The following is a 13,465-nucleotide window of genomic DNA, read 5'->3' on the forward strand; positions in this document are numbered from 1 at the left end:
GGGCAGTGCGCGTGCCACTCGCACGCGAAGCGCATGGTTGTCCTGCCAGCGGTGCCACCGTTTTCTCACTGCAGAGCGAACCTGCAGAAGTTGAAGTGACGGATTTGCAGTCAGTGACGCCGAGTTCGGCGAATGTTTGTTTTTGTTCTAATGTTAGAAACCAGTTACCAGATTAGGAATATTATCACTACTAGTATTTAATTCAAAAGTTAGGGATCTGCTGAGAGTCAAAACAATACTATTAAAGCACCTGACTTTGTTAATGGTTTTATTTAGTTAATTTATCAAGAGACACTTAGCATAATGTGATGAAAATCAATAAAAAAAAATAAAAAAAGATAAATCTTTCCTCCAAACCCCACAGACTCACCTCTCCATTTAGAAAGCAATAAAACACTGACACGAAGAACCCCTGCAGAATAACACACACAGTCAGAAGTAATAAATGTGCCAGCCCTGGCAGCTTAATTACACCAAAGACAGTTCAGATGGTAAATGTGCAGTAGTTAAAAAGCACTTTTCTCGCCGCCCGGTCACGGCTGTAAACTTTCACTAAAAGCATCAGAACAGGATGTCTGTGCAGCACGTGAAGACAAAAATCAAACAATTTCCCACCTCAGGTTTTAAAAACATTAACATCATCATTTCCATTCATCTGTTCCTCTCATCCCTTCGGTTCTTAACTCACTGAATACAGAAACTCGTCTTAAAAACCCACTTTTCCAACGTTCTGTTTCCGACTCTTTCCTTTACATAAAAACCCACTTTTCCATCGTTCTGTTTCCGACTCTTTCCTTTACACCACGGGTAAAAAAAAAAATTGTAATAAAAACCGACACAAAGAGTAGCCGATAAAAACTACTGCTAATACATGGTCAGTATCTCAGTTCAAACCACTTTCCCACAGACTCGGAATCTGCAACCCCCCCACCTCCACCTCCACCCCCCTCCTCCTTCAGNCAGCAGGAAATCAACTGGAATCACATCACCATGTGCAGATTTTCTAGGTCAGCATCGCACTGCATCAAACACATTGTTCTCACCTGAAAAGACTGTAGGAAGGAGTTGAAATAGATGAAAACGATTTGTGAGATGTCGTCCTCCCCCGGATTGACGAAGAAGAGCATGTATGTGATGCCGAGCAGGGGGAGCAGGACCAGGGTGGCTTTCACTGCTTTTCTGTGAAACAAAGACAGAGCGTTATTTATAAAAGACAAAAAGACAAACATCACACTGGGGATTTCATCTATGGCAGCTTTAGAAAAGATGTGATTCTCACTATACATTAAAGTGGATATTCTGACAAGATACTGTAGGTTCTAGGCTCCAAACACACTCCCTGGTCACGACACAAAGACACCGACTCTTCGCCGTCGCTCACTCTCTCCCTCAGTGTAGTCGGACGCAGCAGAGGGTTCTCCTTCTCTACAGATTACTGCTGGCTCCAAATGAAATGGCCTCCCACCTCCGCCCACTGTAACTACACTGCACCCACTCAGGTCAATTTGTTTGTCTAGACTTTACCTTTGGGGGGAAACATGGCAGACACTAAAGAGCTGCAAGAGCCCAGAAGCCTTTGTTGTAGAGGCTCTTTAGAAGATTACTACAGCCCCATAAATTAAATGTCACGTTTGAGTTCCAGAAACTGTCGCGCGGCCGACATTTGTCAATTTTTCTCATGATCTTAAACAAGATTAGTCAGTACTTTAGTTATTAGAATGAGTAAATTAGTATTATTGAATTAGTTCTGGACACATATGTATTCTGCAGCATATTATTTTTATTCTTAATGATAAAAAAAACATTAAATAATTATTTTTTTATAAAAGTAACTAATTACAAATTGATGTGAAGTCTAGTATTATTTCCATTTTAAGGTTTTAATGTTGAAGATCTACAGAGACTTTTGAATTATCAATGACCTGATGGACATAATGATGATGAAAACACATCAGAGTCCACGCTGACAAAAGTGGTTTCCACTCACCTGTACTGGATGGTTTCAGACGTGGTCGACGCTCTGAGTTTGGTCATAAGGATTCTTACTATGTTGAAGAGGAAAACAAAATTGATCTGAAATAAATGACACACAGTAGAGATTTTTAACCGAGAGAAGCGTTGTGCTGCTGAGTGACGATGGATCAAATACTGAAGAAAACGCGGCACACGTCAGAGATGCCGATCTCAGACAAGTCAACATAAATCAGCGGCAGGAACGGGACCACGACCAAAGAGCCTGTTCCCCAAAAACACACTGCAGGGATTTTTGTGGGTGTGTCGCTTTTGAAGTTCATGATTTCAGCAGGTGACAAATCTGTAACCCATCTGGAAGACTAATTCAACCTTTCAAACTGTGTGTGGGAAGGAAAATAGGTTTCATTATAAAACCATTTTCATCTGTGGGCACTTTGTTTTCACTTCTCACTTGCCAGAAGACTTTTCTATAAATCTGACATTAACTTGAGGATAAAGAAAAGTAATGGTTTTAGGGAAATAATGTGGAAATAACGAGCGTCGATAAGTGGAGTGTGATGGCCGTGTGCATTGTGCTTACCAGTAGTACAAGAATCACAGGCCCCTGATAAATAAAGTCCATATATTTGCCTGGCTCTTTGCCAAACCAACATCTGTTGACAGAGAACAACAAGGAGCCGTTAGGAGCTAATGACAAACACAAGTCTACGGAAATACCTGTCAGTGGAAAATAATACAGATTATTTATGGGCAAAGAAAAGACCTACATGCTTTTATGTGTTTATAATGAACTGTCAGCAGGTGTTGAGAGAAAGAAAAAGTAGAATAGAGAAGAAATACCTACTGTTCATTTTCATAATACAACTTCCCAATGGCCCACACCACAACGATGGGAAACGGTATACCTGTGACGGGAAAAACATGGACATTATCAACATTACAACAATCCCCATGTATTTTGAACCAGTGTTGGCAGATACATATACTTTCAAATACTCAAATACTCAAAGTTCATGTCCTTGAAATCAATCATTAAATAAAGACAGTGGTTGACGTGTCTGATAGGAGATAAGCAATTTGAACATTTTCACATTTGAAATGAAGAAATTGAAGGACTTGTTTCTGTTCAATAAAATCTGTTCAAACAAATAGCTGAGGATCAAAGCCAGTTGTTGGCTAATTTAGTAGACAATGGGTCATTATTTAGTCAGCTAACTGTTGCAAAATGCAGGAAATGTTTTTCTTTCATCATATTTTCCCCAAAGCTGCAGTCGGAAACATGAGGGTTTTTCAACACACTGCTACCATTACTGGTTACATTCAGATACTGAGACACATAAAATTAGCATTTTGTTCAGTCTAATTGGGCTTAATTAAGGGTCCGATTTACATGTCCTTCACTTTAGTCTTTAGCGTCCTTTATGTTCTGCTGAAAAAGTTGAAAAAAAACCCCAACACTAAAAGCCTCAGTAGTGTCTGGTTCAGGGAAACCTTTCACAGAAACCACTGCTCAATAATTTCAAACCTTGGTGGTGCACTGAGAAGCAAATTGAGCAAAACATCATGCAGCTTGAGTACACATATGAGACACGGTAAAGGGAGGTGAGCAGCTTATTTTTTTTTTTGTTGAAGAGCCATTTGCTGAAAAAAATCAATGAAATCGAGCTGGAAAAACACAGTGTCTTTCTATTCCAGCCAACATCTGATCAACATCTGTGGATGAGTCGCTCTGTCGTCTTTCATTATTTCCCATTAAAACTTAGTTATGTGTCCTTCCATGAACACTATTAAAATTAAAATAAAAAATATAATGTATATATATAATTATTATTATTATTATTATTGTTGTAGCTTTTTGTCACCAACATATATAGTGTGTTTTTTTCATACAATTTATAGCAATTTAGATCACTGCAACATTAGTGATTGCACAGATTTATAATCAGATTATCCGATGCCGATGTGAGCATATGTGCAATTAGCACTGAATAAATATAATCCCATTTGACAAGTGCAGCTTTGTCTAATCCTCTGGAAGTAGTGGATGTTGTAAACAAACCACATGCCTCTGCTTGTTTCCTCACTGTGAACTATTGATTCAATCTGCTCCTCTCTGACATTCGTGCCTGCATATTGGATTTTGATTTGCAAATGCATCCTGTTTACATGAGGCAGAATTGCGATTCTGATTCTTACTTAAGATTCATAATGATCAGAACATCTGTTTACAGAAACCGCAGGCACAAAAGGTCTCCATCACTCAAAGGAAATGTCTTGAATCCCGTTTTATGTTCAAGTCAATCATTAACTTTGTTAATCATGCTTTATTCATGTCATGTTAGTGGTGTACGAATACTGTCATCTTGAAAAATAGGACAGTGTAGTCAAAGACCAAAGAAACCCTGCTCATAATAGTTTTTCAATAAAAACAAATGGGCAAATGGGAATTTAAACTTCCGCACATCCACGTCCAACTTATCATTTCAAGTACAACGCAACCTTATCATTTGCCCATTTATCATTATCAACTTATCATTTCAAGTACAACGCAACATGCCTGGATGAGATAAACACAAGGCGTCGTACTCACACCACCCGATGAAAAGGAACACCCACTTTCTCAGCTTATCGGTGGAGTAGGTCATTACGATGGCTGTGTGAAGGTAGCATCCTTCGACAAACATCCAGAAAAAGTTGGTCACCACAAAGTAGTTGTATATGGTGGTGATCAATCGACACCAGGGCTGGGAAACAGGGACAAAAAGAGGAGTCACTGAAAGGGAAACATCTTCTTTTCTGATGAGAATATTTTGAATCATTCTTCTTATAGTTAGTCACACAGTACAGCCGCGTGTTCACCTCGTTGCTTTCGTGAATATTATGGTCAATCAACTGAAGCAAAAACCACATAACGTTCCTCAGGATGAAGGTGGTGATCAAGTTCCAGTGGATGATGTTACGAAGACATCGGATGCTCCTGAACCACAAATATGAAACAGGCGATTTTATTAGCATCAAACTTTGATGAACTAATTAATATAATAACACAAACAAAAAAAATCCTGAAAAGTTCCCACTTTCTTACACTGAAAAAAATTAAATATTTGACATGCTTGACTTCCAAGCCCTTGGGCAGTTCAGAAACGACACGTTGCCCTGATAGATTTAGTCACGTGACATCACAAGTCTTCTGGGAGTCTTTGACGTTGCCTCGCAATTTAATAAAATATCCTCAAATATAGAGCGAGCAAACAAGAACGGGCATGCAGGGAGAGAGAGTGTTTATCTGACAGGAAGAGAGAAGCAGAAAGAAAGGGTGAGAGAGGGGAATGGAGGAGAGCCAGACAGAGAGAGAGAGACAGAGAGATACTGGGCCTGTTATTAAAGTTTGCAGGACATTAGTATCCTGTTCTGCTAAGTGGACCATTCAGTTTTCAGTGGGAGATGAGATTTTTATTATTTTGATTTCAGCTTTTTTGGTTTGGTGAGTCAAAAAGGCTGAAATCAAAATCAAACCATCAAGAGAGGTTTTATCAATAATCAGTCCAAACCCAGTGTAGCAGCTCGAAAGTTTAAAGCCGCTGAGAGGCTGAGAACAGGCCCGGCTGTCAGATGCGTTATCAAAAACAGTAGTTGATAAGTAAAGTAAAGTACAGTATGAAAGTATTTATTAGCTAAAACGCTTTCTCAGTACAGTGCATTGATAAATCAATAACAACTGAAATTAGGGCTAAACAAAACAACAACCAGCAGCCCACACTCACCCCCTTCTCTTCCTCTCTCCCAAACAAAAGAAAGCAACATGTGGACACAGGTCCTGGATCCCACTTATGATCATGTGACCCACTACCAATAACGTCATGGCTTCACCCAGCATCTGTGATGGTTTTGTTATGCGTCAGTAGCCAAGGAAACCACTAATGCGAAGGCTTATTTTGGTGAAACAGGTCTTTTCCCAGAAGGCCTTTGGAGTTTTCAGTACAAGACTCAGCACAAATAAAGATTTTAAAAAGCATGATTAAAAAAAACAAAAACAAAACAGAAAGTACTTGTGGTGCTCTGTCTACAGTCCTGAATGGTCTCCAATGAAGAGGGTCTAATTTATAACCCAAAAATGTAAGTTTTCTGTACTTTACTTTAACACATATCTGTACAGCATGTCCCCTAGAGGCTGTGGTTGGTTACTGCAGACTGTAAGCCCTCCTGTTCTCATGCTCTCTGATTTCTGGCTGTTTTGACGTTAACCAAGGCAAGGACACGGCAGGATTGTTCCATTAATCCCTGAAGCGAAGCTCAAATGAGAAATACATCAAAGTGACATATGGCCAGCAAAAAATAATAATTATTGGTTCAATGTTTTCTTAAACCGTGCCAAATTTTCTCATTTTTAAATTTGATTTAAAATTCAATGAAACTTTGTTAAATGTTTTATGGGGATTTAAAGCCATATCTGTGAATTTGTGAGCTAAACAAACCAAAGAAAATGTTAAAAAAAATCCCTGAATTCAAACCTCCTTCTGTGAAAGCTTCTTTAAAAGTTAACTTTCTTTACACAGTTGTAAGACATTGGGGGTTTTAACTCTCATTAAATATTAAGAGATTCTTCACATTCACAATCTGAGATTTTATTTATAAAGAAAATCATAATCACTTGTTTCAATTGTCTAAAACAACTGTTCCTCTTCCTGAAAAAACAGGAAATTAACTGTATACAAAGCTGGGTTTTTTTTCTTTTTCTTTTGCTGAGAAACACAGAGTTCCTTTCTCATGCTGCGTTTCACAAAGTGAAGAATGAGCTGCAGGCTTTTTGTCTTTCATATAACTGAGCTAATGATTTCATGAATTTCCTGGATTGTCTTCCATGAGGTCTCAAGCATAAAGTACACATTAGGTAAGGCACTATTTCTGTACTTGCCTCAGGCACAAAAAGAGAATGAAAGCCACGACCAGAGCTCCCACGGAGATACAGTGGCCTAGGTAGTTGATGATCAGTGCTATTTTATAATGCACTGGATATTTCCTCTGGAAAAGGAAACACAGGACACAGACAAAGGTTACACATCTGATGCTTTTTGATTCAGACATACAACATACACAGTTAATACATTTCTGCAGAGCTGAGAGAGACTGAAATACTACATCACACCTCTGCTGTTAAGGCCTAATGGGACTGAGTGTTCGTCATGACATGAGCTAATCAGGCTAAAAGTTACATGGAGACACGAGCAGGTGTGCCCTCGTGTTCATCGTGTCGATTCGTTCAGACAGAAGCGTTTGCAGGGACGTAAACAAGAAGCTCTCGGGCAGCACGCGATCCGTTTTCTTTTTGTGTGTATTAAGTGGCGTTGTGTGAGACAACACTGATGAAGCATTTGTCTGAAGTAATTAACTGAATGTGTGGATGATGAAGATATGATGAGGATTGTGCCGGCATCGCCACACTAACCTTCTCCTCCAAAATCGGCTCGCAATTGGAGTAATTGCTCTTTAACGCCCACGTCCCGTTCTCCATGCACTCCCTGTAAGCACTCCCTGCAAGACAAGAGTGTTGGGAGCAGGGAGGAATGAGTGTTTGACTGTAGCGAAACATTTTATTTGGTGATCAACATCAGACCATGAATCAGCTCAGGTGTGGCAGGTTCAACTTCAATTAATGAAACAGAGGATTTTATTTCACTGTCTTGGACGATTGCAGATTACAGGTCAGACCCTGCAGTTTGTTGACACTGCACAACCGAAATCTTTTGCACCAGAACAGAAACTATGTTTTTTTTTTTTACCTTTTATCTTCATCAGAACACACTATACTATAAACACTGCATGTACATGCACTGGCTTTGAAGAGAGCTGTGATTGTGTCAACTGTCAGTTCATGACTGAGTGTGTTTCGGCCGCCGACTCACAGAAATGTGGCGTTCATTTTTTATTTCATTTATTACAGCGTCTTGTTCCTTGTGTGACAAATTTTATTTTATTTTTTTGTTGTTATTTATTGTTACCTGCTCCACAGCAGTGATTTGACTGTGTTTCTGCACATGTTCAGTGAGCTGCCGAACAGCTTCACTGAAATAAACTGGGGCTGTGTCCAGATGTACCCTGCTGTTTCCCCTGTGTCAGCAGCAGAGCGGTCTCAGCTCCACTCCCGCCCTGACAGAGACGGGACAAACACTTCCACCTGTCTTTTTAGAGTCACTTCCATTTGTCACCTCTGGCTGTGAACTTCTCCACTGCTGCTTTGGCGTAAAGACCATCAGTAACGAAGTGTCTCAAACTTTCATTTGAGCGTACTCAAGTTTTGGTATCTTAGCTCAGCATCGGGTGCGACAGCACGCAGCTAAGATAATCTGCTTCATGTTCTTGCAGATTTTGGTATATTCCTTTGACGGGGGGTGAATTCTGCTGGGCACTGATAGGAAAAGCTCATTTCAGAAACACCTTGTCACTACAAGCGCGTTATCTTCCAAGAAATGAAAGCACAGGACCAGACACGGGAGGAAGTTAATAAGAAATTGGCTTTAATGATTAGAACTGGGCGCAGAGGGATTGGACCGGGAAGATTCACAGCATGTGAAACTCTGCAATTAGTCGACAACAGAGATTTCTTTGCCGGTTCAAGGTTATTCAGAGCCTTATTTTAATTAAACTTTAAAAAACTCGTTCATTTACACAATGACGAACACCGTGTTTGTTTTACAGAGACGCAGATAAACCCATGAATGTAGTCGTACAAAGGCAGCACATCTGACTGTCTCTAACAGACTCCTCAGTCTCAGCAGGCAAACATCACCCGGTGTTCAGAACAGGCTGTAATGCTGCAGACGGGAGAAAAGGGGAGCAGGCTGTGAGGTTTGTCCCGATGAGCTCCACCACTGAGGCAGGACTAATTCCCGGCACTGGGGGGGTTCAGTTCCCTCTAACTCTCTGTTCATTATGCGTGAAAAATATTCTCTCTCCCTCTCTCAGCTGAATTTTTATGACGTGTGATTTTTCACACTGTTCAAAGCTCCTAATGACTCAGACTGTGTTAAGTTTGGAAATGTGAGGATGTGCCAATGATGCCGTGAACAGCCCAAGAGTGACCGAGCTCCACTGGTGCAAATTGGGCTTTAAGGAAGAAACAGGTAAAAAAAAAGAACTCCTCCAAAGAAAAACTCTGATACGCTGATATTATCAACCTGGATCGGGTTTTTAAAAACACAGGCAGATAATCAACAATATTCTGCAAAGTTCTTTCTTTTTGAAGTAATACTTTTTCTAACGGTAACTGACAAGTGTCAGTCTGTGTCAGGACAGCTGCTGAGCTTGACCTGTTTCTCAGCGATGACTGTTGATGTGCAGCCAAGCGTGGCCATCGACAACAATACAACAGGACAGGACAACACTTTTCACTTAAATGTCCTCTTCTGGTGTTTGTTTACTCTGTTGTCCTGTCACCTGTCCTCTCTGTGTTACCTTTGTGCTGAGAGACACAAGGGGGAACGGTCGGTTGACCTAAAAAAAAAAAGTAAGTAAAAAGTATTTTTCATCACGTGCAGATATGAAGTGTGTGGTTGGGATTAAACAGCATTTAATATCAGACTGAAAGGATGAGAAGAGCACCTGAACCAGATGAGGCGGCGGCTCATTTGAGCTGCATGGAATTTAACTGGAGCCCCTGACAGACTAATGTAGGTCACACAATAATAGTTCACTTCAGTTTGACATTTCATTCTGGCACCCGCAACTGGAGCAGCGCTGCCGTAATACATGTGGATACAAACCTCAGAAGGACGTATAGGGACACGGAGGGGGGTCCCTGGAGGGTGGAGGGAGTGGAGGGAGCAGAGATAAAATATGAGGACACAAAAGATTATCATTATCGTGCCACGTGCTGTGACAATTTGTACTGAATAAGCAAGATTTCATTAATATTTTTTTGCTTGATATATAACATGGCACTGTGCTCAAGTTAACTTGTCACATCAGCTAAATTCCTCTTGACATGAGCAACATTTTACTGGGAACACGAGGCTTAGACAAAAAGTGGCCACAATGTGCAACTGCTGGCCTCAAACACGGCCATTTAAAAAATGCATACGTCTGGCTTTTCCACTTATATGAAGCAAAATACCTCATGTATTCATGTACAACTCATCATCGGCGTCTCTGACACCGAAAGTAACAGTAGAGATTAGAAACTTTTTCCGTACTTTTCTGCTCAAACTCAATTAAAGAACGGCTCTAACCAGGAGACAGGACAAGCTTGTAGCTATTAACGTGAGCAAATTAGTTAGGCTGGACGTCCACGCCATTAATGTCTCACACAGCAGCTTCACAGAAAAGGACGCACAGTCACTTGTCCCTGGGAGTGAAATACACACACTGGAAGTTTTCTTTGACACACCAATAGGTGTTTCTACAATATTGGGATCATTTTGTCGATGGAGAAAAGCCTCAGTTGGAACTCTCCAGGTTATGTAAACGCAAAGAACCAAATTGTGGAACTTAACCTTTGTAAGGACATTTGGTTCTGACCTGTCCTGACCGAACATCTCAACGTGTCATCCCTTAAATGTTATCCACGAGTGGTTAAAATGTCACTACCAAAATCAGGCATCTTAACAACCAGAGGAGATTTTAAAATCAGATAAAAACAACTCTGGAAATCTGTGTTTGACCAGGTCCTAAGTTCTCAGCACATTCAGGCCGCTACTTCACTTTTGGTTGCAGCCCAAAAGTTCACTTTTACACTTTTTTACACTACTACTTCACTTTTGGTTGCAGCCCAAAATATAAAAAACAAAACAAAAAAAACAACACTTCTGTCAGATGCAGAGCTGCTGGGATATGAATAGTGGAAGAAGTTCATTTTTCGCTCGAGGAGAGAAATGACAGATGTGCATTTTCCAAAACTATTAATGACCCAGATATCCTGCAGTGCGGATCATTAAACATTTATCTCCAGCAACATCAACACGTTACGACTGGTACGACAAAGATCAGCACAACAACAGCTCTCATCACTCTGGTTCGTCCTCGTCCTCGTGGAGATGCAGATTCTTCCCAAAACAAAATCAATTCTCAGTTTTCTGTCTTTACAAAAGATCATGTCTGATGACATATGTAAACATAGCATGAAATGAAAAAAATCTTTTGTTGATTTTTCCTTATTTTACCTTCATTTTTAAGTTATACGTTATATCCTCAAAACATGTTGTCAAATTGTACAAGTGAAACAGAACCAACCAAACAAAAAGCCTGAAGGCAACTAAACTAAATTATTTGTGACAGCCGTTTCTAAACACTTGCAGGTGAAGCACTTTTTTCTATATATATATATATATTAAACTGTAGACAAACAGGAGACAGTCACACACCGCAGCCATACAGAACATACAGAACACTAACTAAAAAACATGATTTCCAATGTCTCGTCCTGTGATGTTGAACATTATTACCTTCAGAGATAAGAAAATCAATCAGAAAATCCCGGGGATTAAGTGACAATTATGGAGGTCTCTAATGGGTTTTGTTAACAGAGGTTGAGGGTTCGATCTCTAACATCGACCTCTGCACATGCTTTTAGTTGTCTGGTCTGATCTTTCAGCTCTTTCAGGATTGAAGTGTTGTTTTTCCTGTATTGTCTGTTTCTACTGTATGTTTTTATGTCTTTGTAAACCCTGGAGCTGTGTGGTGTTTTATCTGACTTGGCTTCATCTGATTTTTCTTTCCCTTTTCTTTTCAAAAAGCTGAGACAACATTTGAAAGGAACTCAATTTAGACTTTAGCCGAGACAAAGCAGCAGGCCATGAGGTGGTGTGAAAGACGTCCGGCAGAATTCTCTGCTTGAAAAGGTGTTCTGACTTTAAAATTCTTCTTTTTTTTGCATTAAAAATGATTATTTCAATTTGTCGTAGGGCTTTGAAACTGACTGCTGTACACCGGCAGGAAGTGAGGACTCCCTGCAAGGCTGAAGGATGTTGTGAATGTTTTCTGAATGCTCAGACACCAGCCTGTCTGACTTGGTGACCTGAACAGAGAGAGTTTCTGCTCCACTGTTGTTACGTGACTTTTCACAGAGAACAGCAGCAGAGAAACCTTGTAGAAATTATACTTCACTGTGTGGCTGAGGAAGAAAAAAGAGGTACTTCAAAGATTAGGATTCCAGACCTGAACAGACCTGAAGTGTATTGTGATGCTTAGATCACGTCTAACATCAGCCATACGTTCAGGGATGCCGTTGGAATTATAATCCCTCAGTCTCATTAATCCTTGGATGCTTGGTTGAATTCCATAAATGAAGTAGCTGTCGGAGCGTAATGTATGCGTGTGATGTGTGTTTCCAATGTGTTAGTCACATATGCCCCCTGGCTGTGTTGTGTAGGAATTAATAATGCCTGTGAATCAGATATGCACTGGTAAAACATTAATGAACCAATGATGAAAAGGTTATTTTTTTTCATTTACTCACATTAGCTTTTTTGTCTATATGATAATGCACGGTTTAATAATATGTCATTTAACATTATGTAAATGACATCGATTGATATCTCGCTAATATCAAGTGTTTCCTGTTAGAATGTGAACAATGAGGATTAGACATGTGCTCAGAACACTGAGGAGAAAGAGGAAGATTCCAGAGAAGATCTGTGGATTCGTTGGTGTAAAAAGTGCAGGAGCAGAAAGACAGGGTAAGATGAAGGCAGTTGATTAACTGAGGCTGCCCCTGAAGGCAGCACTGACAAGAAGATTTATTTCATTCTTTAGTATGCAACAATTACTGATGTTTATGTATAAACACACAGCATGTAGCGCCCCCTCTCTCCCTGCAGGAAGCTCCAAACACAGTTTACATGTTCAGGTTCATTAAGGTGCGCGGGCTGGTGCCGCAGTGTTGTTTTAAATACATATAAACAAGCTGCGGTCACTGGGAGACGAACCGTTCACCTTCACATTCACACCTGTGGCCCAGTTGGAGTAACCATTGGACCCAGTACTACATGTTCTGTAGGTGGAAACCAAAGGACCTGAAGAACATGCTGATAATGGTTTTCATATTCCTCTTCATAGATTCATTCAAACTTGCAGCAGCGATTCCCCCTCTTGTGCCCAGAGCTACTGTACGTCCACTGATGCAGAGCGGCCACTTCAACTTCAGATTGAAACCCTGAATGTTGGTACAGTCACACCTGTGTCTCTTCATCTGCTCTGTTTGTTCTCGAGCTACAATCCCAACAGATGGCGTAATCTCAGTGTCTGTGTCTGGTTTCTGACCGTCACCCTCTCCTCTCCTTCAGTCAGCTTTGAAAAAGCTTTATCACATTAGGGGCATGAAACAGCTTTGGCTCGGCTCTTTGAAGTCGACGTTTCCCTGAGCTTTTTGTGAGTCTCAGAAGCAGCAGCAGCAGTAACAACAGCAGCAGCAGCAGCAGCAGCAGGACAAAAGTGTCATGTTTAGAGTTTGTTATCTTAATATACTGTACGTATTGGATGTTCACAGCTGATGATTCCT

At 40.4% G+C, this 13,465-nt stretch overlaps 1 protein-coding gene across 1 annotated transcript in view; it reads right to left on the bottom strand.

Moving 5' to 3' along the window:
• LOC103396399 (corticotropin-releasing factor receptor 2) overlaps positions 1-13,465 on the bottom strand; it is a 64,838-nt gene that overhangs the window by 20,689 nt on the left and 30,684 nt on the right. Inside the window, exons 6-15 of the mRNA XM_025052437.1 lie at positions 7,421-7,506; positions 6,890-6,996; positions 4,834-4,951; positions 4,565-4,718; positions 2,819-2,879; positions 2,555-2,627; positions 1,988-2,073; positions 1,044-1,179; positions 371-412; positions 5-81 (exon numbers count right to left, since the gene is read on the bottom strand). Of these exons, the coding sequence (XP_024908205.1) occupies positions 5-81; positions 371-412; positions 1,044-1,179; positions 1,988-2,073; positions 2,555-2,627; positions 2,819-2,879; positions 4,565-4,718; positions 4,834-4,951; positions 6,890-6,996; positions 7,421-7,506 (940 nt within the window). The remainder of the gene's footprint in view (positions 1-4; positions 82-370; positions 413-1,043; positions 1,180-1,987; positions 2,074-2,554; positions 2,628-2,818; positions 2,880-4,564; positions 4,719-4,833; positions 4,952-6,889; positions 6,997-7,420; positions 7,507-13,465) is intronic.

The sequence above is a fragment of the Cynoglossus semilaevis genome, chromosome 20, assembly GCF_000523025.1.
Source record: "Cynoglossus semilaevis isolate Cse_v1.0 chromosome 20, Cse_v1.0, whole genome shotgun sequence".
Lineage (NCBI taxonomy): Eukaryota > Metazoa > Chordata > Actinopteri > Pleuronectiformes > Cynoglossidae > Cynoglossus > Cynoglossus semilaevis.